Source organism: Bacillus rossius, chromosome 14 (assembly GCF_032445375.1).
Source record: "Bacillus rossius redtenbacheri isolate Brsri chromosome 14, Brsri_v3, whole genome shotgun sequence".
Classification (NCBI taxonomy): domain Eukaryota; kingdom Metazoa; phylum Arthropoda; class Insecta; order Phasmatodea; family Bacillidae; genus Bacillus; species Bacillus rossius.
In genome coordinates this window covers 46411266-46426322 of record NC_086341.1, presented here as the reverse complement: position 1 = coordinate 46426322, position 15057 = coordinate 46411266, and the positions used below count along the sequence as shown (strand labels likewise).

At 36.8% G+C, this 15057-nt stretch overlaps 1 protein-coding gene across 1 annotated transcript; it reads right to left on the bottom strand.

Moving 5' to 3' along the window:
• Nucleotides 1–5076: 5076 nt before the first annotated feature.
• LOC134538794 (synaptonemal complex protein 3-like) lies at nt 5077–13465 on the bottom strand. Its single transcript, XM_063380285.1, has 4 exons — nt 13456–13465; nt 10804–10949; nt 7420–7533; nt 5077–5238 (listed from the first exon to the last, which is right to left on the bottom strand). Exons 1-4 carry the CDS (start codon nt 13463–13465, stop codon nt 5077–5079), a joined length of 432 nt encoding a protein of 143 aa, XP_063236355.1.
• Between the last annotated feature and the right edge of the window lie 1592 nt (nt 13466–15057).

Here is a 15057-nt window from a genome sequence, read left to right as displayed (position 1 = left end):
CCAGTCAGTTGGTGCAGCGATAGTGAAGCAAGCCTTGTCAGTGAACTTATTTGAAAAAATAAGAGTTAATTTGCATTTTAATGACAATGCTAAATAAGTCTTTTATAAAAATGATGACGGTTATGACAAGCTGTAAATATTACTACCAGTTCTCAATGAATTGGGAAAGAAGTTTCTCACTGCCCCCATGGAAGAGTGCTTATCAATTGAGCAGATGTGTGCTACGAAGTCAAGGCATCACTTGAAGCAGTATATGTTTCAAAAACCACACAAATGGGGATACAAGCTATTTGTGCTCTCTTGTGAGGCTGGTTTTGCGTACAAAATAGAAATCTTCACTGGGACTGAAAATGATCCAAAGAACATATCGGTAAACGAAAAAGATTTGGGTGCAAGCGCAAATGAAATGGTGAGATTATGCCGAGAAGTTCCAAGTGGCATAAACCATAAGGTTTATTTTGATAATTATTACACAAGCCTGCCTCTCCTTGCATACTTGGCTAGTCGAGGTATACTGAGTTTAGGTACCGTGAGAAGAAATAGAATACCACAGTGCAAACTTCCTAACGAGGAGGTGTTGAAGAAAGAAGAACGAGGGTTTTCTGTAGAGTATTGTACGACGCATGAGAACAGTGAAATCAGTAATGTTCTATGGAAAGATAATAAATGTGTTACATTGCTTTCAACTTTTGTTGGCACCTATCCAGAAGGAACAATTAAAAGATACGACTGAAAGGAAAAGGTGAAGAAAACTGTCAACTGTCCGGCTACAATACATGAATACAACCGCCATATGGGTGGAGTTGACTTGCTGGATAGCTTATTGGGACGTCACCACGTAACCATGCGCACCGAAAAATGGTACATGAGACTTTTTTTATCACCTGGTTGACATTACCATAGTGAACTCACTGCTGTTGCATCGCAGACTTGGTAAAGACTGCATGACATTATCACAGTTCAGGATTGAACTTGCAACCACACTTTGTGCAGCTGGAATGTCTTCCACTGTAAAACGAGGCTGAAGTGCAGAAACTGTGTGCAGCTAAGAAGTCTAGGGGTCCAACAGCACCGTTACCACCTCCAGATGTCAGACAGGACAAACTGAACCATTTTCCAGTTTGGAACAAAACGAGGATACGCTGCAAGTTCCACAACATGTTCAAAACAAACATTTTTAGTATGCATCAAGTGTGGCACTGGCTTGTGTTTCAACAAAGACAGTAACGGTTTCATGCAGTTTCACTCATCATAAACATTCTCACAATTAAGGATACACGATTTCATAGTTTCCTTCCATATGAACTGATGATATGTAACTGTTTTGTGGCCAGAATAATAATGTATTTAATGTAAAATAGTGCTATATATATATATGTATCAAAATATTTATCTGCATCTATATGTTTATATATTTCATTAAAATATTTTGTAATTTTTTGTGCAAGTTATTGACCACATGTAAGAAAATTATGATGCCGCAAGAAATTTAAAAATTACAGTGAAAATGATTCATTTATGAATCATTTAGTAAATGACTTAATAAAATTTTTGATTTTCCAGTTTAAATTTTTTTATTAATTTATTTCATTTTCAGAAGCACGTGTTATTACTCAGAAATTATTTCACTGAGATATGAAAAATCATGCATTGTAGGGTTAACAAACTGTGGAACCTACTACAGATGCATTGTTTAGAGAAGTGACCTTCAACTTTGCACTTATATCCCAAGTCTTTGGAAATGTTTCCAGCGGGGTGAATAGAAACAGTACGTTCAGGGAAACGTAAAAACCCAACTCAACAAAAATCACTTTTAATAATAATGTTAAATTTTTTACAAGATATAAAAAATTTTAAATTAAAGATTTTATCCACAAAGATTCTTTGCGCAGACTGTATTGTTTCTATTCACCCCGTAGACTTTAGTTAAATACATGTGGGAAAACTTTAAGCACTTTGTAAAGAATACAGGTACTGTATTTAATGAAATCCATCGTTTAAAAATTCAGCACAGAACTACAATATACCTGTGTGAATTTAACGTGTACAAACAACTATAAATTGTAAATGTCGGCAGGTGCTTGTCAAAATTTACATTTACTCCAAGCTAAACAAGAAATAATATATATCATGGACATTATGAGATTAAAAGCATCCACAGAAGTTTTTGAGTGGTGTAAGAGACAGCATGTAGGATGTTTCAACAGAACTTCACGTGTCTGAGAATGGGATACTTGGCAAGCCTGTGTGGAGCTCTACCGAGCTGTTTTAAACCTTCTGTTTGATTTTGCCAGAAAATTGCTATTTGTTTAGTTTTGGAGCTCTGAATGTGAAGCAGACAGACAATTGCATGATTTTTAAAGTTCAAAAAACAAAAAGCTGTACCAGACTTGCGAATCCCCAGTTCAGTTACGTGCAATTTTAGTGAAAGTGCATAAATAATGTTATGGTTCCAGGATCTTTATACTGATTTCCAACAGTGGGTAAAATTATTGTTTATATATAAGAAATGTTGAATGTATTAATTTTAATTTTTAAGATTTTGAAGATATGGTCCAGTTTACTCTTTGTGTTAGATTTAGTAATGTTATGAATATCTCATTCTTTAAATCAGTACCTAATCATTAAAAAATTTATATATATATATATATATATATATATATATATATATACACACACATATATATATACATATATATACACACACACATATATATATATATATATATATATACAGTAGAATCCTGTTATAACGAATCTGAAGGGAGTAGTTTATATGTTCACTATAGAGGGGAAACTTTATATCTGGGAAAACTTTTATATTGGCAATACATACTCAAAAGCAAAATCTTAACTACACATAGGCCTAAGCCATGAAAAGAACGAATGAAAATACTCAAAGCAACAGTTTTATGAGCAAATGCAGATAATATTTTTAATGAACTACACTTTCTATTACCTAATGGTTCTTGGAAATCGGCGTATTATCCTTTTTTCGGGCATTTAATACTCTGTGACGTTATCGCAGCTTGAGAAAGAAGATTGTTCAGCTTGTTTAATGTTGTACTTAATGTGGATGTTGCAATTCCCAGTTCCTTTGCTATTAACACGTGCGGGACAGTGGGGTTGGAGTCTCCCTTTTCAATAATGTCCAGTTTATCTCGCACAGATAATGCCTTACGTTTTTTAACACGTTTTTCACCCCTTTTTATGTACGTATTTCTTATTGAAGCACATTTGCAGCTTAATAACACGTAATTATTTTTACCGTCAAAAGTAAATAAACGAAAAATAACGAGTCTGGTGCATCAAAGATTACAACGTATCATTTAGTATCGCAGTTGCTAAAGCTGGAACGAAATTTTCTCACTTTCTATGGAAAAATTTTGTCCACAGAGTTCTATCTAGTGGTAGTCTTACGAACCTTACCCGATCAAAATGTCCGAAACGTGAACGATAAAAATGAGACGTAAAAATATTGAATTTGCTGCTATAATGTACATACGTATTTGTGTGGCGGTAATTTATTTATAATTTTGATAACATAATAAATGTACACGTGTTCGCCCATTCTTTAACTATGCAGGGAAAACTATTTTTTATTTTCACCAAACTGATCACCATTTTTGGCTACACGTACCCTACCGAGGCCACTCCAATACGACTTGTTTATAATATGAACAGTGGACAATCGAGTAGCGTATTGCTGAGAAAAACTTCAATGTGATCCAGAAGAGACGTTTTGTGAAAAAACTTTTAATTATATGAAAATATTTGAGATAAATGTGCATTATGTCGGCAAAATTTGTTCGTGGTACACGGGAAAACGTATCAACATTGACAAAAGTTGTGCGCTATATCCAATAAATTAATACATAACCTCAAATCATTTTGCCGGGACTGAGACGGAAATTCACAATAAACGGGAATTCATTATAGGCGGGTTCACTATAAACGGGTTCTACTGTATATACACATATATATATATACATATATCACTCATTTCAGAAATTTTTTAACTAAGTTTAATTCATTCTAGCTGTGAAAAATATTTACAGTTCAATTTGACTTGGTGAATATTTTTGGTTTTCAATTTTAAATTCTCTTCGTATCCAAAACCATTGCTCACACAGGTGTGAAACTTGGAGCTGTGTCTTTGCTGTGCAACCAGTGATAATATTTTGTCGCTGTCAGCAATAGATTTGTCGCAGTTTCGCAAATGCTTTTTGCAATTGGTGCCAAAATAGTTAAGTGAATAAATTCGGAAATGCCTCCCGTCCACAAACCAAGCCCACTCAGAAGTTGGGTGCTGAGGGACATGCATGCATCATGGACTCCCACCACGTATTTAGGAAGCTTTTAAAAATAATTCGCATAAAAACACTGCTCATAAGAGTGGCTGTAATGAAAAATTTACATCTATGGGAGTGCCCATATTATTTAAACTAATGCGGCTGGCATGTGTGTGTGCATTTAATTTGGGTTGATCTGTGTCACCTTTCAGTCTGGCTAAAATATTTAATTTTCCGACGATTTTTGATGAATCAGAAGCCAAGCTGTATCTAACTTTATACCTAATGCAGTTCTTTGCTTGCAGACGAGAGTTTGCAAACCCTTAAGCGCATTGTACAATCATGGTATTTTGGACTATTCTATTACAAATGTGCTTTTAATAATTGAATGGCTACATCATTGGGTTGGAAGTAGGAGGAATTTTATGACCTACCCCATACGCTTGCCCTTACTCACTTTTCAGTCACTACCGAAGAATAATTTCTTTACAAATAAATACTTTTGTGTAGTCACAATAAATCACATACAACTAAAAACACATAACTAAAGAAATAATAACTGATGTACAATATTCAAATGAATATGTAAAATATGTAATTAATATCAGTTAAAGAAAAAAATAATAGAATTTTTTTACTAATTGTTACTTAATGGATGTGTGTCAATGAAAGGCTTAGAAGTGAGGTAAGTTAAACAAAGTAATTGCGTGCTGAGCAGAAGTACCTGCCCAAATGTACTCTAGTTGTTGGATCCGAAGGAACAACTCACCACAGTGGAGCGGTGCTACATGAGCCAGGCGCTCTGCAGGGTCTTCTGCATGTTGGCCAGTTCCTCCTTCTGCGTCTCCAGCATGATCTTCTTCTGCAGCCCCGTCAGCTCCGTCTTCAGCTCGGCCTGCATCTTGTCGCACTCCTTCCTGTGCTGGCTCTCCACCTCCTCCGCCCTCTGCGGCGGACAACCCCCCACTTACTGTCGGCTTGTCGTCGTACGTGTATACCTCGGGCGCCACCACGTGGATGGGCACATTGACCCGGATACCTGAGCTAGGCTCTACTTCCCCCTGCGCGGATGTGCTAGCACTCACCGGCCTGCTCGACTACTTGTGGGGTCTCGAGGCGCCCCGCACACCTGCCCCACTTGGCAGCAAGCCTACACGCTCATAACTCTGGGCCGAGAATAATTTTCACTGTCAAAAAATGTTAGTCATGGTTACTGAAGTAATATCTCAATCTGCCATACCTATCCTTTATCCATTCGCATTTTATAAAATTTGTCTCCTGTTTGAAAAAAAAAATTTAAAAAAAATTTCCAGGCATATCTACACTTACAAAATACTATTCACCCTCAGAAAGCATTGGTTATTATAAAATGGTGAATTAAAAAAAAGGAAGAAAAAAAAAGAGATGGTTTAAGTATAAATTGTTTCTGCTCATCTGTGGTGCACATTAATTAAACTAGGATCAGGATAAATGTGAACATACATACACACAGAAAATTATGATAATTTCCTGAATACTCTCTGTACTGGAGAGCTCGTGGTTGGAATTGAGCGCAACGAGTCGGGTGAATATCGAGTTTTACTGGCGCCGACACATACACCGACAATGCGTACAAAATACAGCAAGTGGTCCAGCTTTCAGGCTGGCCAGGACACCGCGTGGACCGGCCCCGAAAGTGCAAGTTCGCTGAATGATACAAAACGCTCCGGGGAGCTTTAATTTGTTAAGTTACACAGTCTGCCGCCAGAGTAGGCCTCGAAGGTTAGTAAAAAGAGGTTTAAAATAATTACGACATTGGATGATAATGGATCAGTTGAGAGCAATAGTTGAAGTCGACGAGGTGCTGAGATGCGCTCTACCCCGCACAGCGAACGGAAGTGACTGCCGCGGGCCATGGGTGTCACAGCCACAGGAAACAGGAAGTGCTGAATTTACCATTAGTAGATTGATATAAGAGAACAATTAAATATAACATATTTAAACCCTTTAAAAATTACACATTAATTTAGACTTAAGTAGGTATTACGTATTACAGTTATTTAATTAAGTTCGTTATTGAAAAGATGGAGTTTCCACTGCTCAAGTTAGGGTCCGCACGGGGCGACCGAACACACGCACTTGTTGGCGGGAGGTTTGAAACAGAGGGCGTCGGTGGGAGGAGAGGGGGGTCGGCAGCGGCGTGAGGCACATTGGGCTTAGGGAGGGTGTAGCTTCTTTACAGCCAGTCGGGTCGTTCAGTGACGTCAGCAAAGTGGTGACGGAAGTCTCAGGTAAAGGAACGTGTAGTTAACGAGGAATGTAATGATCAGGAAGAGAGCGGGGTAACTGTGTTGCTGTTTGGCGCCATGTTTGCTCCACTCGCACTTCGGTGGCGACACCGAGCAAGGTGGGTGTTCCAAGGCCTTGAGACAACAGCATTGCTTACAGAACCGTTAGCGAGCTGACATAGAACTACGCTGATAGTAGACATGTCAGCTTGCACCAGCAGCTGTTCAGTTCATCTAAACTAAACATTCTTATCCCTCTATCTGTTAAGTTTCACTTCTCGTATTCATGGTAGCCATGTGTAATTTTTTGTTCAATTTTTTTTCCCAATACAATACATACTTTGAAAGTTATTGTCGAATTTGCAACTGAGAGTTTAAATAAATTGCAAACTATTTTTGATAAAATATTGTAACAGTCAAATCTAGAACATGCTAATCTAAAACTTTGTTATTAATTTCAAGAAAAATCTAAATTATATAATTATATAAAATTTGTTTTTATCAAATTATAGAATTCAGGGTTTTTGAGGGTTTTGGGAAAACCCAATTTTTATTAACCTACGAATAATGTGCTATAAATGAAGAGTGTCATGACAAACATAACATATGAACAGTTAATTCAAAACTGCATACGTATCACATGATTTTATGCTTTCAGTTCCTAAAAACTGTTAAACAAGGACTTAAGTTGATAAAACTTTGTATTAACAATATAATACCATTAAATTTCAATGAACATAAAATCACGTGCAAAACTGCAAAATCGTTGTGCCCTAAGGTCTACTGATGATTAGCAAGTTTTGGGGTTCATCACAGAAGCAAAGTAACTCGGGGAACAGACGGAAGAGTCGGGGACGCACCTTGGGGATCCCGGAGCAGAGCTGTCTCAGTTTCATGACCTGCTCCATGTGGCTGAGCCGAGTCTGCTGCAGCATCTTCACCTGCTGCTGAGCCATCTTGATTATCTTCTCCTCCTGGAAGAACACAGAGGGCAACCCGGACCTCACTGTCTGTGTTGCACGAAGAGATGTGGACTGAAATAATTAGCGGATGCAACATTTGTAAGCGACTATGGTTCGATTGGAACGAGTCGCGATAGTAACCAACGTCCACTCACCACCATGTTGATTATCAGACTGTCCTCTTCCTGTGCGCAGGTGCACCAACCTACTTCCCGGCCACTCCAGAGTGACCAACCACAATGCCCCTGCAGGGCGGGAAGTTTAAAAATGTTCAAAGTCTATAAACTACACTAAACGTGCTCAAACTATATACACAAGTCGGAACAGTCTGGTTAGCCGTGGTGACTATGCTGGGTAGCCCTTGGCCTGGTCATGGCTGAGGCTCTTAACACCTTCCTGATCAAAGTATGGATTAATCCCTTCACATCTCTGTCTCAATATTACTTGCTCTGGAATGTATAAAAAATTGATCTGCAAGCAGACTCCCAACCTACCCTTATAGGACGCACATTTGGCAGGACTGGTGGAGGGTGCCGACCAAAAGGTTGGGACACACATGTCTGCCCTGCAGTCAGAAGTGACCATTAGTGACCCCGTGCACAACGCATCACGCACTCGAAACCACGACGTCGGTTCGGTGACTGCGTAATGAAACTGGCCGATAGACAGCACACACCGTGAATAGGTGGGTCTAGCAAGCATGAAATTTTGTATAGCAGTTCCTTATGTAACTTAGGTGAGCACTAAAGAAAGTATTTTTGGAAATTCATTCCCTAAGAGGATTAAATAGGGTATGAAAAGTTTGTTATGTTTGTAAGTTCGTTGTATGTATCAGCATTTTTTGGTAATTCATCAAAAATGAGGATACAATCTATATTAAAGCAATTATTATGCACAAGCAATGGTTATTTTTTTCATTTTCTTATCACTGGTATTCGAGGGCTTTTCCTGTGAATTTATCACAATAGCTCTCTTGCATTTTGTGGTTCGTCTCAAATTTCCTCAAGAGATATTCGCTAGATACTATCTAATAGGTCGAGACAAGATTTTATGACTTTATTTTTAGTCCAATTTAGTTTTCAAAACAGAGGTTTTCTGTGTCATTGTTTTTATTTTTATAAAACCAGTTTTTATATACTTACTCCACCAAAATAGTGGTAAAATTTAAATGATGATGCATTTTTACGATAAAATAATATGTAATAAATTAGTCTGAAACAGATACATTCATAACAATGAAAATAAATTAGTGAACTTTTGTGGTTTATGAGTGATTCAATAACTGGGGCACAAAAATATAAAATAAATTAATTTTTCTGATCCATGCATCTTGGTACACTTTTTTGTCCAGAAATAATGATATTCATTAAATTTCAAACATTAAAAAAATTCTCTTTTTTTATGATTTGTAGTATGTTTTAGTTAAATGATACTTAATTTCATGATATAACTTGCATTTTGGTGTTACATAGTGTTTTGACATGCTTTTGATGTTATTTCAGTTTTATCGCAATTAACATATAATCTTGTTCCTACTAATAGGGGTAAAAAGTTACACAAGTGTTCATAATATCATTTGCATTACTGTTTACAGCTTGAAAATAAAGTTTACGAAGTATCTGGCGAGAAAATCAGTGACCTAAAAACAAAAGCAGATGAGCTATTAGAACGCACTTCCAAGAAAATCTTTTAAATAATAGTAGTGACAAGATAATGACATAACAAACTTGGTGTGTGAGACAGATACTTAATGAAATTTTTAGATTTTCATGGGAGTACATGTATTAGAGACTTAAATGTTTGTACACAACTTCTAAAAAATAATTTTAAGATTAACTAAATAATGATGTGAAGTTTTTACCTCAAGTTTTATTTTAGTATAAAATTATTTTAAAAAAAAACTTAAAAACTAGGAGCAGAGAGAGAACATTTTCCTCAAGTGAAAATTTCAAATTCTTTAGAATCTGTTATGATAACTCTCGTCGTTCATATGATGTCACTTCAACATTTTTTTCACCTGATATTTACTTTTGCAGCAAAAATTAATTCAAGTGTTTAGTTTTAAGATTATGTTATGTATGTGAAATTGTACAGCACTTTACTGCAATTTACCTGATGACAAAATTAAAAATCTAAGAGCAATTGTAATATGTAGATTCAATGGACCAATCGTTGAATTCTATATGCAATGACCAGAAGATAAAATATTCAACACGGCATGTGAGCGTGAGAATTAAGTTACGTAGGTTTACCAGAGTTAAACATCGCTCCACTTATAGATACAAGCAGGGTTGTAGCCAGTGACGAATCAGGACGTTTCTTGATCGGGGGAAGGGGGGGGAATTGTGTTCAGCAACTATGTGTTTCCCTGAAGACAGGAAAAAATCTTGGAAAACTCAGGAAATTGATAGGATGTCTTCTAAATCTGGAAAAGTGTTGGTGGTGGTTGAAAACATCCTTGCTACACAAATGTATTAGTAAATTTTTTCATTCGTTTGGAAGCAAAAAAAAAAAAAATAATATTAAGTTGATAATCTGTATTTTTTTTACCAACAGTAAACAAACTCCAGATATACAGCATGTGATTTACTTGAAGCACATTAAAATTTCAATAATCATTCACATTCATCTAATCTCAGTCAACACTGTATCATTTCAAAGTTTGGCCAAATATTAGTAGTTTTGTTTCCATAATGGCTGTGGTGGTTGGATTGTATTGAGGAAATTATAACTGCACAAACTTCTTACTTTGAAAGTCCATTTTGCATTTCATCTGTCATTGATAATTTTTTTTTTTTTTGGTCGTGATAACGTCTTATAAATCGATGAACGCCGGCTGCACGCATAAAAAAATTGTCACGTTCCGCCCGAGCCGAGCGTGCAAGAACCGGCCGACCACCGTGCGAGAAAATCTTCTGTAATATCAAACAGGTTAAGGCGGGCTTTTTAACTAATTGTTCGTGATTATATTTAAACAAATTATTTTAAATTAAATTTGCAAAAAACTGTTAGTAAATAATATTTGAAAATTAAAAAAAGTATGCAATTTTTTCATCTATGTTTTCTTATGACGTTATCACGTAAAATTATCGTCCGGAAAACCGACTTTACAGACAATCCCCCCTTTTTTTTATAGTAAGTATGAAGAAAGACGAAACGGGAGATGTGGCTGGAGTAGTAGTGTGGGGACCTTGTAAGTAAGGACTCTGTGCGTTGCGAACAGAAAGGACGAGGGGGGAAGGTCGTCACACTTGACGCCTGAGGAGTCGAGGCCGGGCGTACCTGCTCCTCGGAGCGCTTGATGTCGTGCTCCCACTGGTCAAGCGCCGTGCACATGGCGTTCCTGGCCTCCTCGAGCTGCGCAGCGCGCTCGCCGGCCTGGCGCCTGCACATCTCCGACACCCGGCAGTTGCTCACCTGCACCGTCGCTGCACACGCACACGCCCGACCGTCACTTTACCTCCGTGAAAGTCGTTTACTCCACCAGAATAGGTTGTTTAAAATTTTACATGCCGCCTTTTTACGGTAAAATAATCTTAGTAAATTCCGAACCATAAGAATAAATTAGCGAGCATTTGTGGTTTGAACTGCTTCAATAAGAAATGCACACTAAAACAAATTAAGTTAATTTTCTGATCCATGCACTATGATTAGAGACCCGGAAAATTTGCGGGTTCATTTTGTGTTATGCTAAAATTCAAATAATTATACCTTAATGCTGCTTCTGTCATTGGTTCACTGTTAATCTGGAGGACTGAGGGCCAATTAGAGACCCTCACTGATAGAAGTGTCGAATCACAGGTCACCCAGTCGAGACGACTCACAAGTCAGCAGCCAATGAACAGTTGGCATTTGCCCGAGTGTGTAGAGGATATTGGAGTCTATCCTGGAGGTCATTGAACCCGCGAATTTTCCGGTTCTCTAACTATGATACAGTAAGTCTGTAAATAACAACATTCCCTTGAATATCAAACATTAAAAGATACTATTTTTTTTTTTTAAATTTGAATTAAGGTCTGTTCAAACGCTACTTAATCCCATGATATAAATTGCATTTCGGTGTAATGGTGGGTTTTGACTTGCTTGTCGGTGTTATTTTGATTTTATCGCAATTCACCGGATCGTGTTCCTACCAATCATGCGTGCAGCTGGTTCGAGCTGTAGTCAGCATATCGGCAGCTCTGCTTAAGAGACTGCCCCACTCGCCTAGTTGGTTCAATCTTTTCATATCATTAGTTCTATTTGATGGCTTTTTTTTTGTTGTAAATTTATCACTACAGCTGTTCTGCAATTTTGAATTTCATCTCGAAATGTCTCAAATTATTTACTAAAGAGTCACAAGTGTTCATTCATTATGATCACTTTTGTGACCTTTTACCAGGGATGTAACGAGGGGGAGACAGGGTTTGTGCCCCGAGTGTCGCATTTGAGGGCACTAAACTGGCAGAGAAAATTTTACTAAAGATATTTTCTTAAATATTATAGTGTTTGAACAAAACAAAAATGCTGGAGGGCAGATGAACTGAATCATTTGTATTAAAAGATACATATATTTACATATTCAAATATTTAAAAACTGGAATTTTTTAAGTACTATCCATACGACAATGTGTTAAAAATGAAATGACTGAAGATAAATCTATTTATTTACCATTCAAGTTAAATCAAAATATTCGGAATAGTGGAATTAATATGTGATGGCGATATGAGTTGTTGTCATACACTGTCACTGAGCAACTCAACCCATGGTGACAGCCATCAGGACATCTGGTCACTTCTGTGTCTGCCCAAAAATAAATTACTATAAAACATTAGCAGGAACTGAACATCATGTCAATGTGTAACTGAAATACAGACTGAGAATGAGCAAAACTTCTTGAAAGCATGAAACTGTCATGAATGGTACTGGCCAACAATGTGTGTGCATGTAACAGAGTAGTCATAAAGTTGGCAATGTCTAATATCATCCATACTGATACATAATAATATTTGTTAAGTCAGTTACTTTGTTGCCCATTGTTTGAAATTACCTGATTACATATTTGCTGCAGATAATGCATTCAGCAATACCATTTGTTTCCAGTAATAGAACATACTGTGAACAAACTAATGATTTGATTATGTTCTTTGAATGATTCTTGCATGGAGATGATTAATTTAAGATTGATGTTACAAAAATGTAATCAATTTGGTTTTTAAAAACAATTTCTGTTTGGAAAAATTTTTTTTTTAATTATGAGGATTTATTTTACTTATTTGTAATTTAAACAATAATTTCTAAGATCAATAGGCTGCTGACAGTGTCCGTCCTGTCTAGACACATTATGTAGAGGAAATAATATTAATTAGCGGCATTTGTAAATGAAATTTTATGACTCATTGTAGAAAAACACCCTTCAAATAATACTTTGAACGACTTTGCACAAGACCAATGTTTTTTTGTATTTTTTTTTTAAATGGACTCAGGCCATTTGAAGAGCAGTCAAATGTGACATGTTCGTGGGACATCATGGTGCCCAGGATGACACCCATGACACCCTCTGGCCAGCTTTGCAATGGACTAAAGCCTTAAGAGATGCTAATAGGAGCTCCCCGAAGAAATGTTTGTAAATTTTCAAGTAATTTTTTTAGTTAGTTATTTTGTTTTGCACTTAGTGCCTATAAAAAAAACCACCTAGGTTTTTTTTTGAGTAAAATGGCAGCCTGGTTTATAACAAGTTAAGCTTTTATTATATTTTCATTTTAATTGTTTGAGATATATTTTGGTTGATTTTAGTTTTAGCGTATATTTTACGTGAGGCCTAAAAGAGGTGGGCTTTTAAAACCGCAAAAATACGTAACGAACGTGTGTGCCAATGAATTAAAATTTTTTGCCTTCTCTGCCGTCAACGGGGCAATATGGGAGAGGGGTGAAGTGTGACGTAGTGGCGGTACAACGGGTCATTTGCGGAGAACTAGCTGAGGTGTGCAGGCATGTGCTTCTGCGTGCCGCGTAAGCGGTAGAAACCGAACGGGTCGGGCAGTACAGAAACAATGATGGAACGTAGCAAGCGTTAGGAAAACGTTGCAAATTTTGAATGCACCGAGTTGGTTGTGACCCGGTAAGAAGAATTTGGTGCGACTGAGTGCGGACGTACTTCAAGCAAGTCTGAGAGCCTGACGAGCCTTCAAGTGGCCGCTGGGTTGGTCGTCAAATATTCAGTTTTGGCACTGGGTTGGGAGACCTGGTGTTCGACACACAAGTCATCTGCTCCATCCCAAAAGCCCTTGAAAACCCACTGGGCACAATCAGTAGCTGTGTTTCGCCTCACAACTTGACTGAACTAGTGGTGCGGTTTATAATCACTATTTTGTACCTGGCAGCTGCTTTCAAATTAAATCTAACGGAATATTTCCCAGACTGGATGCATCGACCTCAAAGTCTATGCCCTGTAAAACAGTTTTAAGTGAGAAACTAAACTTTACCCCTGCAATGAAAGTGTGCGGTACTGCAGCACACTAAGTTGAATGACCCGGGTCAAATAAACGGAAATTGAAAATTTTTCATAGGGCATTTTATTGGTTATGAGTGTAAATAGATTTTTAGAGTGTTTTTACGTAGTGTGTTAACATTTAATCATGATAACCTGGCTAAATAGAGAAACGGGATTGGCAGTTATTGCAAGTAAATTATTTATATAAAAATCATGTATGCATTAAGTAATTATTTAGTAGCCCTTTTTAGTTGCAGGCTAATTCAGTGCATAGTACACAAGCCTTGTTCAAACTAAAATTTATTGCTGATTAAATTGTCATATTTTCAAATTGTGTATTTTCTTTTAATAAGGGGGTTTCAATTGGCTCTTACCTTATGTTTTCAGTATGTATACAATTGCTCTTCCTGGGTTTTTGGGGCACCTGCTCTAAAGACCAGCGAGTCACATCGCACATTAAAATTACATAAAAAAAAATTAAATTGTAATTTTTTAATTTTGTTGAAGGCCATTCCCAGGCATGTTTCTGACTTGTAGTGGCTTACTCTCCAGTGGGTAACACACTAAAACCCTGCTTGTCCCAATCTAGAAACAGTTGTGTGTATAACTGCCTCTAATGACCTTGTAGTGCACAATAATCAAGTTCAATGTTAAAAAATTATAATAGAATAATGATTCGCCCAGATAGATGCCACAACACTCATATTTATTGTTAATTTTGCCTTATGATGGAATATAAACTGACCTAGGCTATTATATAAAACAGATAGAAAAAATCCATCTCTTTTCCCATGCACTGCAGCATATATGAAATTTATTTTTAGGTATTCAAAATTTTTCAGGGCCCCAAAAATTTAAATTAGTCAAATGGACATTAAAAACACACACAAAATGCTTATTAAATGTAGCAAATTAAAATAGAAATTATTCAAGATACAAAATACTTACCTTCTGTAAATTGTTCCAGTCGTTTATTTTTTGCAAGAAGTGCCTTACTCATATCAGTGCCGAACATATTTAACATTTTGGACATTTCACAGGTGAAATCAGTTTCCATAAGACT